The 22606-nt window shown below is 40.1% G+C and overlaps 1 protein-coding gene across 2 annotated transcripts; it reads left to right on the top strand.

The window, feature by feature from the left end:
• The first annotated feature begins 4872 nt into the window (after positions 1-4872).
• Positions 4873-22107, top strand: CDKN3 (cyclin dependent kinase inhibitor 3). 2 transcript variants are annotated; one of them, XM_068965415.1, is made up of 8 exons: positions 4873-4939; positions 7816-7898; positions 9143-9198; positions 9653-9697; positions 12069-12291; positions 15993-16024; positions 18342-18445; positions 22021-22107. In XM_068965415.1, the coding sequence occupies exons 1-8, from the start codon at positions 4931-4933 to the stop codon at positions 22105-22107; spliced, it is 639 nt and encodes a 212-aa protein (XP_068821516.1). In that variant the 5' UTR covers positions 4873-4930. The 2 variants fall into 2 exon arrangements, with proteins under 2 accessions (XP_068821516.1, XP_068821517.1); XM_068965416.1 differs by lacking the exon at positions 9143-9198 and having other exon boundaries at positions 4931-4939; positions 7816-7834.
• Positions 22108-22606: the final 499 nt, after the last annotated feature.

The following is a 22606-nucleotide window of genomic DNA, read 5'->3' as shown; positions in this document are numbered from 1 at the left end:
GCACTATGGTCTTTCCGGTGGTTGTGTATGGTTGTGAGAGCTGGACCGTAAAGAAGGCAGAGCACCAAAGAATTGATGCTTTTGAACTGTGGTGTTGGAGAAGATTCTTGAGAGTCTCTTGGACAGCAAGGAGATCAAACCAGTCAATCTTAAAGGAAATAAATACTGAATACTCACTGGATGGACAGATGCTGAAGCTGAAGCTCCAATACTTTGGCCACCTGATGCAAAGAGCTAACTCACTGGAAAAACCCTGATGTTGGGAAAGATTGAGGACAGAAGGAGAAGAGGGTGACAGAGGATGAGATGGTTGGATGGCATCACCGATGCAATGGACATGAACTTCAGCAAACTCCACAAGATGCTGAGGGACAGGGAGGACTGGTGTGCTGCAGTCCATGGGGTCATGAAGAGTAGGACACGACTTGGCAACTGAACAAAACAACATGTCATAGACTATATCTCAGGTGGGCAAATATTATCTATAAAGGACCAGAGGGTAAATATTTTAGGCTTTTCAGGCCATTCAGTTCCTGTAGCAACTACTCAACTTTACCATAGTAGTGCAAAAGTAGCCATGGACAATACTTAAAACAATGAGTGTGTCTGTGATTTTATAAAACTTTATTTATAAAAACAGCCCTGTGAGATTTGGTTCATGGGCTATAGTCTACAGACTCTGGACTAGAAAAAAGGGAAAAAAAGAAAACCCTACATCACAGAAGTGAGATGTGTTTGGGTAAAGAGAAACCCTAGACTGGCTCTGCTGGTGAAAAGAACAAACAGAAATTGAAACACTCCCAGTTTACTTCAGCCCTTCAGTAGGTAGCCCTCTTCCTACCATGCGACTGGAGCTCATCCTCTCCTCTTGGAGAATCAGCAGAGCTAGAACAGATTGAGAATATGTTCATATCCAGCAGAGGCCACACGTGGCAGAATTTGCATGTCTCTTCATGATCAAAAGGACTGGGGTTTCACTAATTCCACGACCCAGATAATCATGATGATGTGATCACTAATCTAGAGCCAGACATCTTGGAAAGTGAAGTCAAGTGGGCCTTAGAAAGCATCACTATGAACAAAGCTAGTGGAGGTGATGGAATTCCAGTTGAGCTCTTTCAAATCCTGAAAGATGATGCTGTGAAAGTGCTGACCTCAATGTGCCAGCAAATTTGGAAAACTCAGCAGTGGCCACAGGACTGGAAAAGGTCACTTTTCATTCCAATTCCAAAGAAAGGCAATGCAAAAGAATGCTCAAACTACCACACAATTGCACTCACCTCACATGCTAGTAAAGTAATGCTCAAAATTCTCCAAGCCAGGCTTCAGCAATACGTGAACCATGAACTTCCTGATGTTCAAGCTGGTTTTAGAAAAGGCAGAGGAACCAGAGATCAAATTGCCAACATCCGCTGGATCATGGAAAAAGCAAGAGAATTCCAGTAAAACATCTATTTCTGTTTTACTGACTATGCCAAAGCCTTTGACTGTGTGGATCACAATAAACTATGGAAAATTCTGAAAGAGATGGGAATACCAGACCACCTGACCTGCCTCTTGAGAAATCTGTATGCAGGTCAGGAAGCAACAGTTAGAACTGGACATGGAACAACAGACTGGTTCCAAATAGGAAAAGGTGTACGTCAAGGCTGTATATTGTCACCCTGCTTATTTAACTTCTATGCAGAGTACATCATGAGAAAAGCTGGACTGGAAGAAACACAAACTGGAATTAAGATTGCCGGGAGAAATATCAATAACCTCAGATATACAGATGACACCACCCTTATGGCAGAAAGTGAAGAGAAACTAAAAAGCCTCTTGATGAAAGTGAAAGAGGAGAGTGAAACAGTTGGCCTAAAGCTCAAAATTCAGAAAATGAGGTTAATGGCATCTGGTCCCATCACTTCATGGGAAATAGATGGGGAAACAGTGGAAACAGTGTCAGACTTTATTTTTGGGGGCTCCAAAATCACTGCAGATGGTGATTGCAGCCATGAAATTAAAAGACGCTTACTCCTTGGAAGAAAAGTTATGACCAACCTAGATAGCATATTCAAAAGCAGAGGCATTACTTTGCCAACTAAAGTCCAGCTAGTCAAGGCTATGATTTTTCCTGTGGTCATGTATGGATGTGAGAGTTGGACTGTGAAGAAGGCTGAGCGCTGAAGAATTGATCCTTTTGAACTGTGGGGTGTTGGAGAAGACTCTTGAGAGTCCCTTGGACTGCAAGGAGATCCAACCAGTCCATTCTGAAGGAGATCAACCCTGGGATTTCTTTGGAAAGAATGATGCTAAAGCTGAAACTCCAGTACTTTGGCCACCTCATGTGAAGAGTTGACTCACTGGAAAAGATTCTGATGCTGGGAAGGATTGGGGGCAGGAGGAGAAGGGGATGACCGAGGATGAAATGGCTGGATGGCATCACGGACTCGATGGACGTGAGTCTGAGTGAACTCCGGGAGATGGTGATGGACAGGGAGGCCTGGCGTGCTGCAATTCATGGGGTCGCAAAGAGTCGGACACGACTGAGCGACTGAACTGAACTGAAGGGTGTGGGAGGGGTGGATAAGTTCTGAGAAATGTCTGATGTTGAAGATTAAAGAGATCTGTGGAGACAACACTGGGAGAAGTGGAAAGAAGGTGAGCATTAGGGAATGAAGGAGTCCAAATATCCTAAAGCCCACCCTGAAAGTACCTGAAACCCAGGTCCCAATCTTTCCTTGAACACTCTCAGAATGCTTCAGAAAAGAGGCTCTTAAGCCTCCCACAAGGCTCTGCTTAATTGCCTGCCTCACTCAATCAGCTTCTCCCATACTCGTCTTCTTGCTGTTTTTGAGCACACCCAACACATTCCCCGGAGAAGGATACGGCACCCCACTCTAGTACTCTTGCCTGGAAAATCCCATGGACGGAGGAGCCTGGTAGGCTGCAGTCCATGGGGTCGCTAAGGGTTGGACACGACTGAGCGACTTCACTTTCACTTTGCACTTTCATGCATTGGAGAAGGAAATGGCAACCCACTCCAGTGTTCTTGCTTGGGGAATCCCAGGGACGGGGGAGCCTGGTGGGCTGCCGTCTATGGGGTCGCACAGAGTCAGACACAACTGAAGCGACTTAGCAACAGCAGCAGCAGCAGCAACACATTCCCACCCCAGGGTCTTTGCACCTCCTCACTCTTCAGACAGACTGAAAACTCACCCTCTAAATATTCATATGGTTCACTCTCTCTCTTCATTTGGGTTTTTCAAGTAACATCTCAAAAATGCCTTCCCTGACTTTTCTATCTAGCATCCTCATCAGACTCCACTTGTTTTTTCTTCATAGCATATATCACAACCTGACAGTCTTCCCCAATAGCATGTGAGCCCCCATAACATCAAGGACTTTGTTTAGTTCACTCAAGTATACTTTGTACCTTGAATAGGACCTGGGTGCCCAATAAATATTTACTGAATAAATGAATGACTCAAGTTCAACCTATTTGTGATGGCTAATTTTATGTGTTAACTTGGATAGGTTATTGTGCCTAAATAGCTGCTCAAAATGTATTCAAGATGTTTCTGTGATGGCGTTTTTGGATGAGGTTAACATTTAAATTGGTGACCTTTGAGGAAAGCAGATTCTGCTCTATAGTGTTGACGGTCCTCATCCAATCAACTGAAACTCTGAACAAGAAGGTAAGTAAACATTTTGCAGCAAATGGGGTTTGCAGCATCAGCTAGTCCTGGTTCTACAGCAGACTGCCTCTGAACTACAACCACAACGTTTTCCCGAGTCTCCATCCCCCCTAGCATCTCCCATCAGCTTTTGACTTGCCAAGCCTCCACAGTTGTGAGAGCCAATTCCTTAATATAAATCTCTTTATATCCTATCCCCCCTCCCTGGAGAACCCTAATCCAGTCTCTAAGTCAAACTGTGCTACCTTCTTTACTAAAGAATTCTTCTCAATAGCTCTCTTCCCACTGGTTTCCATGAGTCAGGCCGCTGAAAGTTCTGCATGTTTTTGTCAGATCTGCCGGTAATACTGCTCCAGGAAGGTCTTCTTCCCCACAGCCAACTAAATGGGGACTGGAGAATGGGAGAGAGAATAATCGAACATATTTTTTTAAAAATTAGAGCCAATTATTTAGAAAAACTGACACTTAAACCATCTGGAGACTTTTAATCTCCCCTTCATAACATACTATTTCATTCATATTTCATGAACAGGAAGGTTGATCTACATCTTAACCTGTCTATATCCTGGAATGCTAAGGAACATAAAATATCAAACATACAAAAGTATGTTTATATTCTGGGTTTGGGCAATTTCCACAGTATTTGTAGGACTGCTGCTGCTGCTGCTAAGTCGCCTCAGTCGTGTCCGACCTTGTGCGACCCCACAGACGAGACATGCCATAATTATAAAGTCTATAGGATGTGGTGTGTTTTCACAAGGTGCCTCAGGCCAATGCTCCCCACCATGCCCTTAGAAAATAAGTTTTAAAAAAATTAAGAAAACAAACAAAATTCCGTACTCGGTACCACCTTAGAACTTTACCAAGCCTCACTTTCCAACATGTTCACTGCGCCTGGGCTGCCTTTAAACGATATCGCTCCGCCCCTTTCCCAGCCCCCTCTACGCTTCCAACCGGCGGGAAGAGAGCCCTCCCAGCCAATCAACGCTCAGCAGGGCTCTCCTCCCGCGCGTCTTTCAAAGGCCTCCTACGAACCAATGAGCGGTTAGAGGCCGAGCCAGGGCGCCCGGGGGCAGAGTAAGAAACAGGAAGTGGGGGTCCGATTGGTTTCAAGAAGACGCCTCGCCCCACCTCACAGCAGGATGTACCAATGAGCTGAGTAGAAGGGCTGGCTCGGCTCGGGGCGGAGGCTGAGATACCGGTGCTGCCTAAGGGAGGTGGTGGCCGATCTGGACGTGGGGTGGCCCGCAATGAAGCCGGTGAGTGGGGCCGGGGATTGGAGGAACGGAGCCGCAGGAATGGGAGCGGTCCTGAGGCCAGTTCTTGAGCCTGGGGACAGCCCGGGCCTGGCTGCCGCACAACTCTCTCAGTAACTGTCCAGGCTAGGGGAGGCGGCGCTATCCCCGGACCTGCGAGGATGACAGCAAAGGAACAGGGTAGGTGGCTGGCCAGGGGAAGACGGACATTCGCTACGCGCCTGTTGAGGGCTGTGAGCTGTCGCATACAGGGTCTCCTAAGCCTCGGCGACATCCCTGCCAGAAAGGGCTGAGTCCCATTTTAAGAAGGAAACTGAGGCGTAGAGAGCTTGTGTCTCCGTGCATCATTCAGCCCGATACCCCAGTTCCAAAGCATATCCCGGGCTGCCTGGGCCCCCTGAGAAGCAGTCCTCACCGCTGACGGGGAAAACTTTATGAAAGATGATTAACAAACCCCGCTTGCGGGTGTGTCACGACTGTCACCATGCCACAGGGCCACCAAGCACTGCTTCCCTTTCCCTGGCGTTCAGAATCTCTGGGCTCAAGGAAGCAGAAACGTCCAGCTCTGTTAGGATTTGTAAACCTGGGTGGGAAAGCCTGAGTGAAGGGGCCACACAAATTGAAACGCAAATCACCAGAATTGCCTTAAAGAGAAAGAAAGAAAAAGCAGGCTTAAGGACCAGAAACACCACCTGACTCACATCACCTACCACCATCGTTGACAACCCCCTGAAGGGTCTCCCTTTGCGTTGACTTGACAATAACAATACAGATAGATCCAAAGCAACTCAAATCCACAGCCTAAATTGACTCTGTAACGTGATCTTGTAGTAACAAACAAGACCATTACAGAATATAGCTTCAGAGCTAGAAAAGACATTAAGCGGTTATATTTGCTAATCCCTGTGTTTCAACGTGGAAGGACATCAGCTGTCACTTGTCCCCAGGAGGGGGAGAGTGAATGATCTGATTCCTGTTTGGGAGGAGCTGAACTCAAGGAACTCATTCTTTCCTTCCCTTCTCTTCACAGAGAGTACTTTCTAGGGTGCTGTCTGCCACAGGGTGGGGGAGGGGAGCTGAATTGTCCATCACTGCTGGTGCCTGAGTGGATAAGTCCAATTCTGAAGTGAAGAATTGACAAGCCCACTTGACCTCAGCTTTAAAGCCGCATCCTCCATCTGACCCTCCATAATAAAACTGACATATTGATCTCCATACCTCTCTAGTGTCTCATCCTTCAATTGGCTCCAACTAGGAAGTAGAAGAAAGGTGTGGTTTTTTTATTGGCCTTGTAACACAAATCTTCCATATAGAAATTCTTCTCATACGATTGAGTTTTGACTTCTTAGATTAGCACACAAAGTCCATCTCAATCTCTCTAGTTCGGTCATTCACAAAGTTAGGGGCAAGTTATTGCATCTATACTTCCCACCCTGCTCCCCAATCAAACTACTAGGCTGTATGGGGGTTATCTTTAGAGAAATGAGAAAGCTACTTCTTTAGCTTCCTCTCCTCTGCTCTGATGTCACAATTCCTGAATACAGCTGGCCCTCAGTATCCACAGATGCAGAGGAACAACTGTACCATTTTGGTTTTTTTTGTAAGGGACTTGACCATCACGGAGAGTTATGACCAACCTAGATAGCATATTAAAAAGCAGAGACATTACTTTGCCAACAAAGGTCCGTCTAGTCAAGGCTATGGTTTTTCCAGTGGTCATGTATGGATGTGAGAGTTGGACTGTGAAGAAAGCTGAGCACCAAAGAATTGATCTTTTGAATTGTGGTGTTGGAGAAGACTCTTGAGAGTCCCTTGGACTGCAAGGAGATCCAACCAGTCCATTCTAAAGGAGATCAGTCCTGGGTGTTCATTGGAAGGACTGATGCTAAAGCTGAAACTCCAATACTTTGGCCACCTCATGTGAAGAGTTGACTCATTGGAAGACTCTGATGCTGGGAGGGATTGGGGGCAAGAGGAGAAGGGGACGACAGAGGATGAGATGGCTGGATGGCATCACCGACTCAATGGACATGAGTTTGAGTAGACTCCGGGAGTTGGTGATGGACAGGGAGGCCTGGCGTGCTGTGATTCATGGGGTTGCAAAGAGTCGGACACGACTGAGCGACTGAACTGAACTGACCATCAGGGGATTTTGGAACCCATGGAGTGTGTATGGGTGAGGGGGGTTGCTCCTGGAACCAACCAGTCCCCACTCGGATGCTGAGGGACTATACTGTACACAAGCATATGTGGTTTTAGTGTTTTGTCTTAATTGCCTTAACTTCTCTATCAGCCTGAAAACCTCCTGCTCTTCCATCAAAATCCAACTAATGGGTCTCTCCTATGTGAAGCTTTCTCCAACTCCCTAAGCAGTCACTAGCTTCTCTGCTCTGAAGGTCATAGTTCATGCTTCCATTTTAGCACTTCTAACTTTTTTGAATCTATGTACACATTGTCTCGCCAACTATACTGAAGGCAGGCTATTTAGTTTATGGATCTTTGCATCTCCAAAGCTTGGCAAATGAAAGTGTCCAAGAAGTGTTTGTGAAAAATAAATATCCTCACTTTATAGTTTTGGAAAACTGAGATCCAGTAGAAACTGACATCACTTGTCTGAGCTTATACAGTAACTGGCAGAGTCAAGACCAGACAACAGGCTTCTTGGTTCCCACTGTAACACTCTTTCCACTGCATAGTCCTGTAATTATTAATAGGATGGTAAACAGCAATAGTTTATTATTGATATTACTGATCTCTGATATTCCAGTTTGAATAAATTGTAAATATGCCTCAGTGTGTGTTTAAGCAAGGCTCAGTTTTGCTAAAACTATATGCAAATATTCTTTATAGTTATTTAACATAATTGATTTCTTTTGAAGCCTAGTTCAATGCAAACAAGTGAGTTTGACTCATCAGATGAAGAGCCTATTGAAGATGAACAGACTCCAATTCAGATATCATGGTATGTTAACATTTCTGAGAGTTAATGAGCTAAAATATTTGAGGTGTACATCATAATCTTTGTATAATTTAGTCTATATATTGTAAATGATTTTCTTCTTATGATTATATAATTCTTTTTATATCTATGACAGAATAAGATTTTTTGGAAGGGGGGAGGTGGGAGTGGTAGGAGTTCCTTCCTTATTCATTGAGAAAACCATAATAGATATGAGTTAAGATTGCAATGACCTCCCATTTAGTACCAAAACCTTCTTATTCTTTCATGACAAAGGAATAGTGTATGAAATATAGAATGAGATATTCTATGTCATCCTTTATTCAAATCCTAGAACTACTTGCCACAGTAGTGTATCTACCAGCAGATCCTGTTTAAGATAAAAGCCATATTACCATAGATACAATAACAAAGCAAATGTTTTTATAGAAAATCAGCTTCTAAATCTTAGCAGTGACTTACATCAGATTCTCTACAACCAGCAATCAAATGCTTCCTCTTATCCTTGTAAAGGTAATAATCTCTCTAATCAAGCGGGAAAAGTGTTGGCCCTATAGTTATTTTATTCTGCCATCAAATAGCAATTACTTTTCATTTCCCTTTCTAAACCCCCTTTAGACTCAAAAACTTATCTAATTTTCAGTCAGGTAGTATTTATATGATACTCCCTCTTTTCCTCTAAACTCATCTCTTTTGCAGACAAGGTAAGCCTCTGCCTCCTTTGTCCCTGAGTACTGCAAACTGGGAATAGGATTTCTTGAAATTATTTCATTTTATCCAAAATCCATTAAACAAAGAATAGGTGGCCTGTGGTTTTTATTCTATGAAATTGTATTTGTTTAAGGAAGTCCTATACAGAAATCTGGAGATGAAATTGTCAAAATGCTCATTTTCAGCTTATTACCTAAGGTTACTAATACAAAATATCTCAGTAACATACGGCAGGGTAATTTAAGTACACTTTATACTAGCTGTAGGTAATCTTGGCATTACTATGTTTAAGTTAGTTTAAATAAGTTTGCCACTTTTAAGACTTAAATTCAACAAAGCAAATGATAAGTCCCTATTTTAAAACTCCTAGTCTTTCCAAGCCTTTTTATGGCGAACACATTGATACTTAACTGTGAATTTTTGTTTTGTGACTGCTATAAAACTTTAAAACACCTCTGTTCAGGGCCCAGCACACGTTTGTGTAAATGTCCATCTATGACTTTAAATTGAACTTGATAAGGTTTTCTTCCTTTCAGGCTACCCCTGTCACGAGTGAATTGTTCTCAGTTTCTTGGTTTATGTGCTCTTCCAGGTAGGTGACACTACTCATCTATTAGAAACAATTTTTGTGTCAGCTAGCACATCATTCTCTGTACTGAGGAGTAAGAGAATTTCACAGACTGTCAGCATAGGAACTCAGTTCTGGAAACCCTGTTGGTGGGCTTTTGATAAAGGAACATACATCTCTTCTTCAGCCCTCCAACCCCACATTCACAGGTCTATATTTCTGATTCACCTATCTTAAATGTAACATGGGAGTACAACATGAGGCTAAAGACTACAGCCAGGTTCTTGTTACAGAAGTCTGAATCCCTGGAATTATATTCCTAAGAATATAAGAAATTGAAATTCACATTCCAAATGGAATTGGTGCATATAAATGATCATGCATAATGATTTTCTACAGTAGCTATATATGTGTTTAAATATACTTGTTATTTATGGCCAAAAACTGACTCTTTGACTTGCCTTGTCATTACTTACAGGTTGCAAATTTAAAGATGTTAGAAGAAATATCCAAAAAGATACAGGTAGGTGTAATATGAGAAAACCATCTTAACAGGTTTTTAAAAAATAATACTGAAAGTCTCTTTGTCATAAAGAACAAACTGTAGTCTCTTCTGAATTTTCACAGAAATGTTCAGTATTTCATTAAGTTTCAAACTATAGACTTATTCTAATATATGAAGATGTATTTGTGAAGAGCAAAGAGAACTATCATGTACTAAACATGGTGCTGTTTTTCACTAATTGTTGTCATTTTGTGCATATAAACTGTTTTTGAGGTTAGAATGTATAAGTTGGAGGGAGAAAAGTAATGTAATAGAAAACTGGAATTGCAATGCCTAGAACTTTGAACATACTGTCCTTTGCAGACTGTATTGGAAATTAAGCCTGAGTTGGGAACCCAGAGGTAGTATTAAATTGTCTATCCCAGACAGAAAATTTATAGAACCAGGGTATAGGTAGAAAAGATGGAATAGGATCTGATCTCCACATGTCCAAAGATATTCATAGCCTGAAGTTTAATAATCCTACAATACACTGATAATCTACCCTGATTTGGCATTTATAAATTGCATGATACTAACAAATTTAGATTTTCAAAATATTTTTTTCTGGTTGACCTGGAATATCTCAAGCTTACTTGACCTACCAATGTCCTTATAATAAACCAAAGCAAAAATGTATATATTGTTTGATTTTGATTACTATAGATTTTATAAATCTCAAAGTTCTTTCCTTGTTATCCTAGCATATCAATTTGCTAATATACTTTCTTTAATTTACCTCCCAAAAAAGACTTAAAAGACTAATAGATTAGTTGACCCTTGCAGTATTTGTAAAGATTTTCTGCTCTAGAGATATCCACCTTGGTAGGCAATTTCCATTTGGAGAACAATCATTTATGTCATGAGCAAAATAACATTTAAATCATTGGTTCAAGAAATAATCTTGCACACTCTGGAAAGCCCTATTCATTTGGTCTCTTCTGTGAAAGGAGTTTCCAGTTTTTTTACCAAAACTTTTTTTCTTCCAATGAAATCAATGGAATCCAACATACAAAACAGATAACAGTGTTTGAAGGGGGAGATGTAGACTCTCCTAGCAGCACTTCCTGTCCTTCCTCAGAGTCCTTTCTGGGAAAGTTGAAATCTACTAATCCAACGTAAATAATAGAAATTATTCAATGTGTACAGGAGGGAAATAGGAAATTATCTACTCTCCTAAAAATGGTTAAGTATGGCAACTACATGTTAAACCCTTTTACAAGTACAAAAGCATAACAGTATTATCTAGAACAGCTGTCCTTAGAAACATCCTGGGAACCACAAATAGAAGCCGTATATGCACTTTGACATTTTCTAGGGGCCACGTTAAAAAAGTAAAAACAGGTAACCTTAACTCATTTCAGTGGGTTTTCAGTATAAAACAAATTATTGAGATAGGGGGTTTTTTGTTCTGTACTTGGTCTTTGAAATCATATATGTATTTTACATTTACAATACATCTCAAATGGACTAGCCATAATTCAAGTACAGGTTTAGCATTTCATGATAAAAGTACTTTGTACTTAAAATATCTAAATGTCCTTGGATTTGGTTGGCGGGGAGAGAAAAAGAGGAATCAGATGAGCCAGAATTATTCATTATGAACCAAATGCTCTGTGGTGAATATTGCCATGAGGAAGCTCCAGTAAATAGAATGACGTGTAGCTTGGTTGCTACACGTTGCTGTTCAGAATGACTGTTGCTTGGTTCATATCATTACCCTGAAACTCACTAGGTCATATAATTTTCATACAGCTAATGCTTTTATTTCCTTGAAACCCTAGTTCATAAAATTAAATGCATAATTGTGTGGTACAGTGCAAATATAAGAGAGACTACAAGAGCTCAGGCACCATGGCTATGCTGGAGATTTTATATACGGTGCTTAGGGTGAAACAAAATAGTTTTAAACATAGCAAACAAGGTTGATTTGGTGAGAAGAAAACAGGGAAAATGTGCTCTCATTCCTTCCTATTTTGAAATATTAGATGTTTTAAAATTTAAAGCAGTATTTATTATAAAAATTATTTTTCAAAGCAGCAATACAACTGACATTTCAAAATCCAATAAAAGGTATTTTGACTTATAAAGTCAGATCTCATTTTAATCATGTTTTGGTTCAGATGTTTCTAATTCCTATTTGTGTGTAGTTACTTTTCACCCTAGTTTGAAGACAGATCATCATTGTTTTAGGTTATCAATAAGCACTTCAAAGTTAACAGGTCATCATTTGTTATTTACTTAATTTGTTCAGCTTAAGGGACTTAACTTCATATTTTCCCTCCTGACTGTATTTAAATTTATACTGTTTTGTCCATGTGTGTCCTTGTGTATCTCGGTCTATTGGCAGAAGAACTAAAGAGCTGTGGTATACAAGACATATTTGTTTTCTGCACCAGAGGGGAACTATCAAAATACAGAGTTCCAAACCTTTTGGATCTCTACCATCAGTATGGAATTATCACTCATCACCATCCAATTCCAGATGGAGGGACTCCTGACATCACCAGCTGCTGTGAAATTATGGAGGAGCTTGAAGTTTGCCTTAAAAATAACCGAAAAACCTTAATACAGTACGTTCTCCTTTTCTCCATATAATACGTGAGAAATGTCCCAGTCAAAAATGATTTGTCAAATTATTGCATCTGTATGCACTTATTGCCTACCTTATATTTCATTGCAAAGATTTAAAGGAGGTAACACTTGAAAAGTCCTGCACAATGCCTGGCACAGAGCAAGCACTCAGGTATTTGCCATGATGATTTTTGAAGAGTAAGGACAATGAATGAGTAGATTGGGAAATTTTTAGACTAGGCTTTTTAGAACAGGCTTTTTTTTTTTTTTCCTTTTCCTTTTGCCTTAGACCTTTACTCATAATTTGGGGATACTATCCTTCCCAAAAAGGTCAAGGTGTCATTCTTATTATATAACAACACCTTAACTATCAGTCGACCTTTCAGTTACTTTCTTCCAGCAGCAAGAAAGTCAATTTTTTAAAACATTAGCAGCAAAGGAATCATCCCTAACCCATGAGCAATCCTAAAAACAGGACTTGAAAATTTTATTTGATGATATGAATTTGCTACCTTTAAGGAAGAGAAAAGAGACTCGCAATTTTTGTCAGTAGTTGTACATAAGCTACTGGTATCAAAGTTTAAAATAAAACAAAATGAATTAAGGGAGAAAAAAGGGAGAGAAGAAAAAAGCTTCAAGAAAGGAAGACAGCAACAATCAGCAGTAGACAGTAATACTGCAAAGACTCAAAGTGGTGTCATGGAAAGTAACGTAGTTATGCCAGAGGTGAGCCCCACAAAGCAGAGGGGAACCAGCTACAGAGAGAAAACTAGTCCTTCTTTGTGATTGTATTTTTTTTTTCTTTTTTGATATCTTAGTCTGTGTAATCCTTTCTGGAGCCACACAGGACATTAAGTAGTGTGATACCTCAAAAGCTCTAAGGTCACTACTATGGGCTAGAAAGTATATAAACTATACCAAATAACATAGTCTCAGGGCACCTATTGAAAGAGCAAGCCCAGCCAGCTTCTCTTGCCTTAGATCAAGAGTTTTGGGGCTTCACACCAATAGTTTATGTTTTTAAAAACAAACCAACCTAGTACAGAGGTCTTTGGGAACACACTTCTGTTTATCACCAAACTAAATCCTGATGTAGAGAACTGTAAAGCAGGGGAGAAAGAACTAGAAGTCATTTTATATCCTAGTTTCCAAACTTACTCTATAGAAAAACATCACCTCTCATCTAGTACTAATTGTAGAAACACAATTTTAGAATAAATACAGTTATCTATGATAAATTTGCTGATAAGTCTAAGTAAAATAGCATTAGATTCATGGAGTTGGTGAAAAAATAATTTACAATTTTGGGACCCATTTTTGAAACAAATTCTGTGATTTTTTTTTTTCCCTCCAAATCTTTGAAAGTTTCTGCCAAAATATTACTAGAAATCAAACTAGCTCAATTTAGAGAAGCTTAACAAATTCTACTCTAGCAGGTTCCAGCAAACCAAATGCTCTGATGTTTGAACACAAACAGGATGGAAAGGTGAATGGGCAGTCTTGCTTATGTCGAATGCTTCGGGCTCCCATAAAATAAAGCATCTGATGACTAGAAATTTTCATTATCCTAAACTTTTCAAAAGTGTCCCTACAGTGACTAATGTTTGTTCAGACAAAGATTTTCTATTCATTCTCCCATCCTTGAGTGCTGACATTGCTAGACAGCTCTGGAGTTTATTCCTCAGAAACAGCATCCGGTAAACTTTTTTTCCTGTTCTGTTTTCTATCTGTGCTGCCTGACTGCTGTCCTGGGGCTTCTTGCTCCTTTGTAAAGCCTGGGTAGATCCCTTCCTGCCTTGTTCCTACCTTCTGGTAGTGGCCGGCAATCCTTGGCATATCCTGGCTTGTAACTGCATCACTCCACTCCCTGACTCTGTCATCACTTGACAGACCGTGTCTGTGTTTTCATATGGAGTTTCCTCTTAGAAGGACACCACTCAGAGTGGATTGGGCTTCCTTGGTGACTCAGACAGTAAAGAATCCGCCTGCAATACAGGACACCCAAGGTTCAATCGTTGGGTCAGGAAGATCCCCTGGAGAAGGGAACAGCAACCCACTCCAGTATTCTTGCCTGGAGAATTCCATAGACAGAGGAGCCTGCCAGGCTACAGACCATGGGGTCACAAAAAGTCAGACACGACTGAGCAACTAACAAAAATGTTAGGTCACATTCATCGTACCAGGGATTAGGTACATATCTTTTCAGGGACACAGTTCAACCCAGTGTATGAAGCATTGTATACGAAATATTATGAATACAAAGCACATACTCTGAGATGCAGTTCCACCCTCAAAGAAACCACAGCTAACAACGCTATCACAAAAGTGTAATAATACTCAAACAGATGTATATGCCACAGTACACAAGATGGCAGTAGTTTCTGTGGGGGGACAGAGGCACTTCAGAAGTTGAAATTTGAGCTAGATTTTGAAGGATAAGTAGGAATCAACCAAACAGAGGAGGAAAGATAAAGGCAGCAAGAGATATAAGTGGTACATTTTAATCTTACAGAAAGCCACTGAAATAGTCTCTTTCTGTCTGTATACAGTAGAGCCTCATCTCTGAAACAGGCCTATAGCCAGGGCACTGTAAAAAGCAAGTTCATCAGTTACCCAGGGGTCAGTACCTGTTTGATCCCGTCTCACATCCTGTCACAAGACACCTATCTACAGTTCTGTCTATGTATACACCACTGCAACTGATGTACTTGATGAGTTGCCAGCACCTAAATGGAATCAGTACACTCTCTTAGAAAAGTCAGGAAGTGTCTAATACACTTTTTTAGGATCTTTGAAACTGATTAAAGTGAATGTTTTCATTGCTTTAAGAATTGATCCTCATTTTCCTAGAAAATCCAGTTATATAGAACTGCTCATTTCTTCACAATGCTACATAATAGCAGCTAATGTTCATTTATTTCTTACTCTGTGCCAAGCTCTGTTGTAAGCTTTACAAATGTTACCCATTCAATCCTCACTATAACATAGATACTGTTGCTGCCCCCATCATATAGGTGAAAAGCCTGAGGCCCAGAGAGGTTAAATAACTTAGGCTGACACATCTACTAAGTGAGTCGTGATTCTCAGCCCCAGGCCGTGGGGCTCCAGAGCCCAAGCTCTAAACCTATAGGATACACTACCTCTGTACTCGTAGTACATGACTGCAGAGTTATTTACATGGATTTGTCTCACAACTACTCAGGTTTTATTTAGAGAAAAATCAAGAGGCAGTTGGTAAAACTAGTCTGATTTCTATCAATTTAGTAACATGTTACACTCCTCAGATGTTGAAAGTGAAGGTGGCTCATGACTCTGTGACCCCATAGAATTCTCTAGGCCAGAATACTCGAGTGGATAGCTGTTCCCTTCTCCAGGTGATCTTCTCAACCCAGGGATCAAACCAGGTCTTCCACACTGCAGGTGGATTCTTCACCAGCTGAACTACCAGATGTTGCAAGAAGTCAATAAAAAGGTTTTGCTTTCCTTGGCCCTTTGAGGTATACAGAATACCTCCCAGCAAATACATAAGCATACTTTGCTCTTGACTGATTCATTCCAAGATACTTATTAATCTCCGTGGGTGCAAGGCACTGTGCTAGGCATTAGACTAGAAATAGAAGGCAGAAAGAGCAAGTCTCTGATTATAATTGTTGGGATGGAATAAAAATATACAAACTTCAAAACTTTATTTCCCTTTCAGCTGTTATGGAGGACTTGGGAGATCTTGTCTTGGTAAGAAATGAATTTCCATTATTCAGTTTTTGTTTTTTACCTCAAAGTAGGAAAACTCATTTTTCTGGGCCATATGCTCACTTTGTATGAAAGTCAGACAAAACATAATATATGTCTACTAAGACCCAAAGGATTACTTAAGGCCCTACATTTAGTGTTCCTTAGAAATCTTGGGTGAGAGTGGAGTGGGAGGTATTTTCAGCATTGTTTTAGAGGATTCTGGAAAACAATTTTTATGTCTTAGCACCTGCCTTCTTATGTTTTATTTTCTAATATCTTCCCTATGCAGGTATTATGATACAGTAACTTCTAAATATCCATGGGTAACATGGCATAAAAACCTTAGTTAATATGTTAACAAGTATGTTGGAAAAATAGCTAATGAAATAACACAGTGGGAGTAACAATTATTCCTTTTAGTGTTGGACAGTATCAAAATTACAAACTTTTGTGTAAAGATACTATCAGGATGAAAGACAACCCACAGAATGGGAGAAAATATTTGCAAACCATGTATCTGATAAGGGACTTACCTAGACTACATAAAGAACTCCTCAGTTCAGTTCAGTTCAGTCACTCAGTCGTGTCCGACTCTTTGTGACCCCATGAATCCTACAACTCAATAAAAAGACAGACACCACAGTTAAAAACTGGGCAAAGGATATGAGCAGACATTTCTCCAAACAAAATACACAAATCACTAATTAGCACACAGGAAAATGCTCAGCGTCTTAGTCATCAGAGAAATGCAAATCAAAACCACAATGAGATACCACCTAACACCCATTAGGATGGCTATTATCCAAAAAATGGAAAGCAAGAGTTGACAAGGGTGTAGAGCCAACTGGAAACTTACTACTCTGCTGCTTGGAATGAAAAATGGTGCAGCTGCTTTGGAAAATAGCCAGGCAGTCCCTCCTCCTCCTTACCCATCGAGTTACTGTCCGACCCAGCAATTTCACTCCTATGTATATAGCCAAAAGAAATAAAAACATGTTCACACAAAACTTACAAACATTTAGAGCCATATTATTTATGACAGCCAAAAAATGGAAAAGCCTAAATGTCCACATCAACTGACAAATGGATAAACAAAATGTATAGCCGTACAATGGAATATTATTCAGCTATAAAAAAGGATTCTCCGTCCATGGGATTCTCCAGGCAAGAATACTGGAGTGGGTTGCCATTTCCTTCTCCTTCACTCACTCACTCAAACCTTTCAGTGTGGTACTTCCTGAAGAGGGAAAGCAGAAGATGCTAATTTTTTATGTAGAATATGACAAAATGAGTGATTCTGACCCTTCCTGTTAGCCAGTGGTCATTATTTTCTAACTTGTCCCCCTCATTATCTGAAATCATGTTTCTAGAATTTGACCATATTTTTGTTTTGCCCTCATACGATGATAATCCTATTTCCCATTATAATGAGTAAATTATCAGTTTAGGTATTCATAAACCTATTGGCCAGAGAAGGCGATGGCACCCCATTCCAGTACTCTTGCCTGGAAAATCCCATGGACAGAGGAGCCTGGTAGGCTGCAGTCCATGGGGTTGCGAAGAGTCAGACACGACTGAGCGACTTCACTTTCACTTTTCACTTTCATGCACTGGAGAAGGAAATGACAACCCACTCCAGTGTTCTTGCCTGGAGAATCCCAGGGACGGCGGAGCCTGGTAGGCTGCCGTCTATGGGGTCGCACAGAGTCGGACATGACTGAAGTGACTTAGCAGCAGCAGCAGCAGCATAAAAAAGGAATGAAGTACATGCCACCATATGTAAATATCTTGAACACATAATGCTAAGTGAAAGAAGTCAATCACAAAAGACAACATATGATTCCATTTATTTGAAATGTCTAGAACAGGCAAATCCATAAAAAGAGAAAGTAGATTAAATGTTGCTTACAGGAGGGGTAACAGGATGATGAGTGATAGGGGGATGATAACAAAAGGGTACAGGGTTTCTTCCTGAGGTAATGAAAATATTCTGAAACTGTGGCAAGGGCTGCACTAAAATCCACTAAACTATATACTTTTGATGAATGGTGGGATATGAATTTTAATCACTCAATAAAGCAGTTTTAATAAAAAAGAATGAAGCCAGTGTTAAATTTTAATTCAACTGCAGTCATTTAAAATCATAATTTAACTGTCAAAAACACACACTAAAGTCTTAGTCTTTTAATTCATTTCAAACAATTATAGCAAACTCCGTCTTCTGCACAACAGAAGTCTAAACTAAACATGAATTGTTGTACCCCATCATCAGTTTATAATATACATAATATATGCTTTTTCTCTCATGTTCTATCAGTAGCTGCTTGTCTCCTCCTATACCTGTCTGACACAGTATCACCACAGCAAGCCATCGACAGCCTGAGGGACCTGAGAGGATCTGGAGCAATACAGACCATAAAAGTAAGAAGGGTGACTGTTCTCATGAGGCTGTGGTTAGGGACAAACTGTCACAGTGCCACACGTCCTCAAAGGGGCCATGAAAATCCAAAGCATCCTATTATCCATGTATCACCTGTTTTTATTTTGACTTTTTAAATTTACATTTAAATAAGTTCAGCTTTTCCAAACAAAATAATGAAAAATTATCAACTTTCCAGTTTATTCTTCCAGGATTCCTTTTCAGTTTTTGCCCGTTCAGTTCTGGGAATGAATTCTTGTCACCTGGAAAAATGAGGCAATTTTTACTATAAAATTGGTAGTTTCCTGGGTAGACTTTTGACCTTAAAGTAGCTCATGAAAATCCTCTTATGATATCATTAAACATTTAGCAAACACAGATGAATGACTAATAGAAAAAAAATGTAAAGTCATTCTAGTTATCCTTTGCTGTGACTAACCAAAGTGACATCTTTCCATTACTTTCTCTTTAAAACCAAAAACACTGAGTAGCAGTGCCCCAAGGATATTACTGATTTGTAGATCTGTAATGCCAACAGAAAAATACACCCAACTGAATGCAGAGTTCCAGAAAATAGCAAGGAGAGATAAGAAAGCCTTCTTAAGTAACCAATGAAAAGAAATAGCAGAAAACAATAGAATGGGAAGACTAGAGATCTCTTTAAGAAAAATTGGAGTTACCAAGGGAATATTTCATTCAAAGATGGGCACAATAAAGGACAGAAACGGTATGGACCTAACAGAAGCAGAAGATATTAAGAAGAGGTGGCAAGAATACACAGAACTACACAAAAAAGATAGTAATGACCCAGATAACCACAATGGTGTGCCCACCTAGAACCAGACATCCTGCAGTGTGAAGTCAAATGGATCTTAGGAAGCATTACTACAGACAAAACTAGTGGAGGTAATGGAATCCCAGCTGAGCTTTAAAAGATGATGCTGTTATAAACTGCTGCACTTATTATGCCAGCAAATTTTTAAAACTCAGCAGTGGCCACAGGACTGGAAAGGTCAGTTTTCATTTCAATCCCAAAGAAAAGCAATGCCAAAGAATGTTCAAATTACCATACAATTGCACTCATCTCACATGTCAGCAAGATTTTACTTAAAACCCTTCAAGCTAGGCTTCAGCAGTATGTGAACCCAGAACCTCCAGATGTACAAGCTGGATTTAGAAACAGCAGAGGAACCAGAGATCATATCTCCAACATACTACTGGATCATAGAAAAAGCAAGAGAATTCAAAAAAAAAAAAAAAAAAACCATCTGCTTCACTGACAATGCTAAAGCCTTTGACTGTGGATCACAACAAGCTATGGAAAATTCTTAGAGATGGGAATACCAGGCCACCTTACCTTCCTCCTGAGAACCTGTATGCTGAAAAGAAGCAAGTTAGAAGTAGACATGGAACAACAGACTGTTTCCAAATTGGGAAAGGAGTACATCAAGGCTGTATATCGTCACCCTGCTTATTTAACTTATATGCAGAGTACATCATGCAAAATGCTGGGCTAGATGAATCACAAACTGGAATCAAGATTGCCAGGAGAAATATCAGCAACCTCAGATATGCAGGTTATACCACTTTAATGGCAGAAAGTGAAGAGAAACTAAAGTCTTTTGATGAAGGTGTAAGAGAGCCTATCACTTCTTGGCAAATAGATGGGGAAAATGTGGAAACAGTGTCAGATTTCATTTTCTTGGGCTCCAAAATCAATGCAGATGGTGACTGCAGTCACGAAATTAAAAGATGCTTGCTCTTTGGAAGAATAGCTATGTCAAACCTAGACACAGCGTTTTAAAACTTTGGAAAACTTAGCAGTGACAGGGTTTTAAAAAGCAGAGACATCACTTTGCCGACAAAGGTCTGTATAGTCAAAGCTATGGTTTTTCCAGTAGTCAGGAATGGATGTGAGAGTTGGACCATAAAAAAGGCTGAGTGCCAAAGAATTAACACTTTCAAACTGTGGTGCTGGAGAAGACTCTTGAGAGTCCCTTGGACCAGTCAATCCTAAAGGAAATCAACCCTGAATATTCATTGGAAGGGGTGATGCTGAAGCCAACCTTCAGCCACCTGATGAGAAGAGCTGGCTCACTGGAAAAGACTGATGCTGGGAAAAATTGAGGGCAAGAGAAGGGGGTCACAGAGGATGAGATAGTTGGATGGCATCACTGATTCAATGGACATGAGTTTGAGGAAACTCAGGGAGATAGTTATGGACAGAGAAGCATGGCATGCAGCAGTTCATGGGGTTGCAGAGTTGGACACGACTTAGCAACAGAACAACAATGCTAACTTGCCTTCCTTTCCCAGTTGCCTGGTCTCAGCTTTAGGACTAAGTCAGAGGAGCAGGTTCTGAAAACAGAAGCTCCCTCTTGTCACCTGTTAAAATCAAATGATGCCTCAAATTTAAGATGTTCCCAAGTGTCTCTTTGACAAGAACAAATTACATGGACAAATATATGTATATGTGTGTGTATATGAGTGTTCTGCATCTTTAATCTTAAGCCCACATTGATATGGGCTATTTTTCACCTCAGCATTCTGGGGCAAACATGGTTTTTCCATCTCTATGCTGATATAAGTTAAGTTAGCAGTATGCAAACCCAACTTCTCAATAGTAATACAAAATGAGATTTTGGGCAGGGTAAGAATATCCTCCGGGCAGCTGTTAAAAATTCCAAATGAATTAATTAAAGAATCTATTTTGCTTATCTGATAAGATTAGTAATTTTATTTCAGTATTTTCTATTATGAAAATTGTTCCAAAATGATTTTATCATCACAAAAAGCAGACAACTAAGGCTTCTGTAAACCAAGAAATAGATTTTTCTTGAATATACTGTTAATTGCTACAGACAGTGCCCTTCCCTGTGGACTTACTCCCCAGGAGAAAATGCATTAGAAATAGAATACGAGACCTGGTTTCGATCCCTGGGTTGGGAAGATCCCCTGGAGAAGGGAACAGCTACCCACTCCAGTATTCTGGTCTAAAGAATTCCACGGGGTCGCAAAGAGTTGGACACAACTGATCGACTTTCACTTTCACTTCATGTGTTATTTTTAATCTTATTTGCTCCTGCCAGTAAAGAGAGAAACGATTTTACAGACGTAAAATGCTCATCTGTATTTCATGACACCTGCTAATTTTTAGAGATTTTTAAAGCAAGTTTTTCACACTATATATAGCTTTTGTTGTTGTTTAGTCACTAAGTCATGCCCAACTCTTTGCAACCCCAGGGACTGTAGCCCTCCAGGCTGCTCTGGCCGGGATTTCCAAGGCAAGAAAACTGGAGTGGGTTCCCATGCCCTCCTCCAGGGGATCTTCCTGACCTAGAGATCGACCTCAGGTCTTCTGCATTGTAAGTGGATTCTTTACCACTGAGCCATGAGGGAAGCCCTGTACGTAGCTTCACTGAAAGATAAAACTTCCCCAAGATGTAAATACCTCCTTACCCAAAAGGATGTAGAATCATTTTTACCATTATTTTGATTCCTGATTCCAACTAGTATCATGACTACTCTGGCAATTAGCTTTCTACAATGTATTTCAGTGTATCTTTACTTTTTTCAGCAATATAATTATCTTCATGAGTTCCGGGACAAGCTAGCTGCACACCTTTCATCAAGAAATTCACTATCAAGATCTGTATCTAGATAAAAGAATTTCAAATAGCATATATATATGACCATGTCTGAAATTTGAGTTCTCTAATAGCATTTGTATTGAAACTACGTGTTATCAAACTGAATGTAACGAATGTAAATGTACCTGTGCAGATATTCCTAAAGCTTTTACTGACAAATTTCATTGTGTCTCTTTCATATCTTATAGGAGATAGAAAAACTGTTAATACAATTTTCCTTTTAAAAATACACCAGCTGTTCTGCTGTATTTTACCTAGAGGTAATGCTGAAAAACAGCATATGGGAAAATATATTTTTATTTTTTTACCACATTCTTACCTCATATTATCATTGGTAATTCCTGGGTGGCATATGACATAGTAACACATATGAAAATTGCTACAAGCACCCAGGCTAAAATTTAAATGACTCTTACCCTCTATTCCTCTGAAAATTTCCCTCATTGTTTTCTCTGCCTCACAGATAAATAGAATTGTGAACCTGTCACCTCCCTCCCAATGCCAGATCATCCC

This window comes from Capricornis sumatraensis, chromosome 2 (assembly GCF_032405125.1).
Source record: "Capricornis sumatraensis isolate serow.1 chromosome 2, serow.2, whole genome shotgun sequence".
Lineage (NCBI taxonomy): Eukaryota > Metazoa > Chordata > Mammalia > Artiodactyla > Bovidae > Capricornis > Capricornis sumatraensis.
This window is presented reverse-complemented; position numbering and strand designations above follow the sequence as displayed.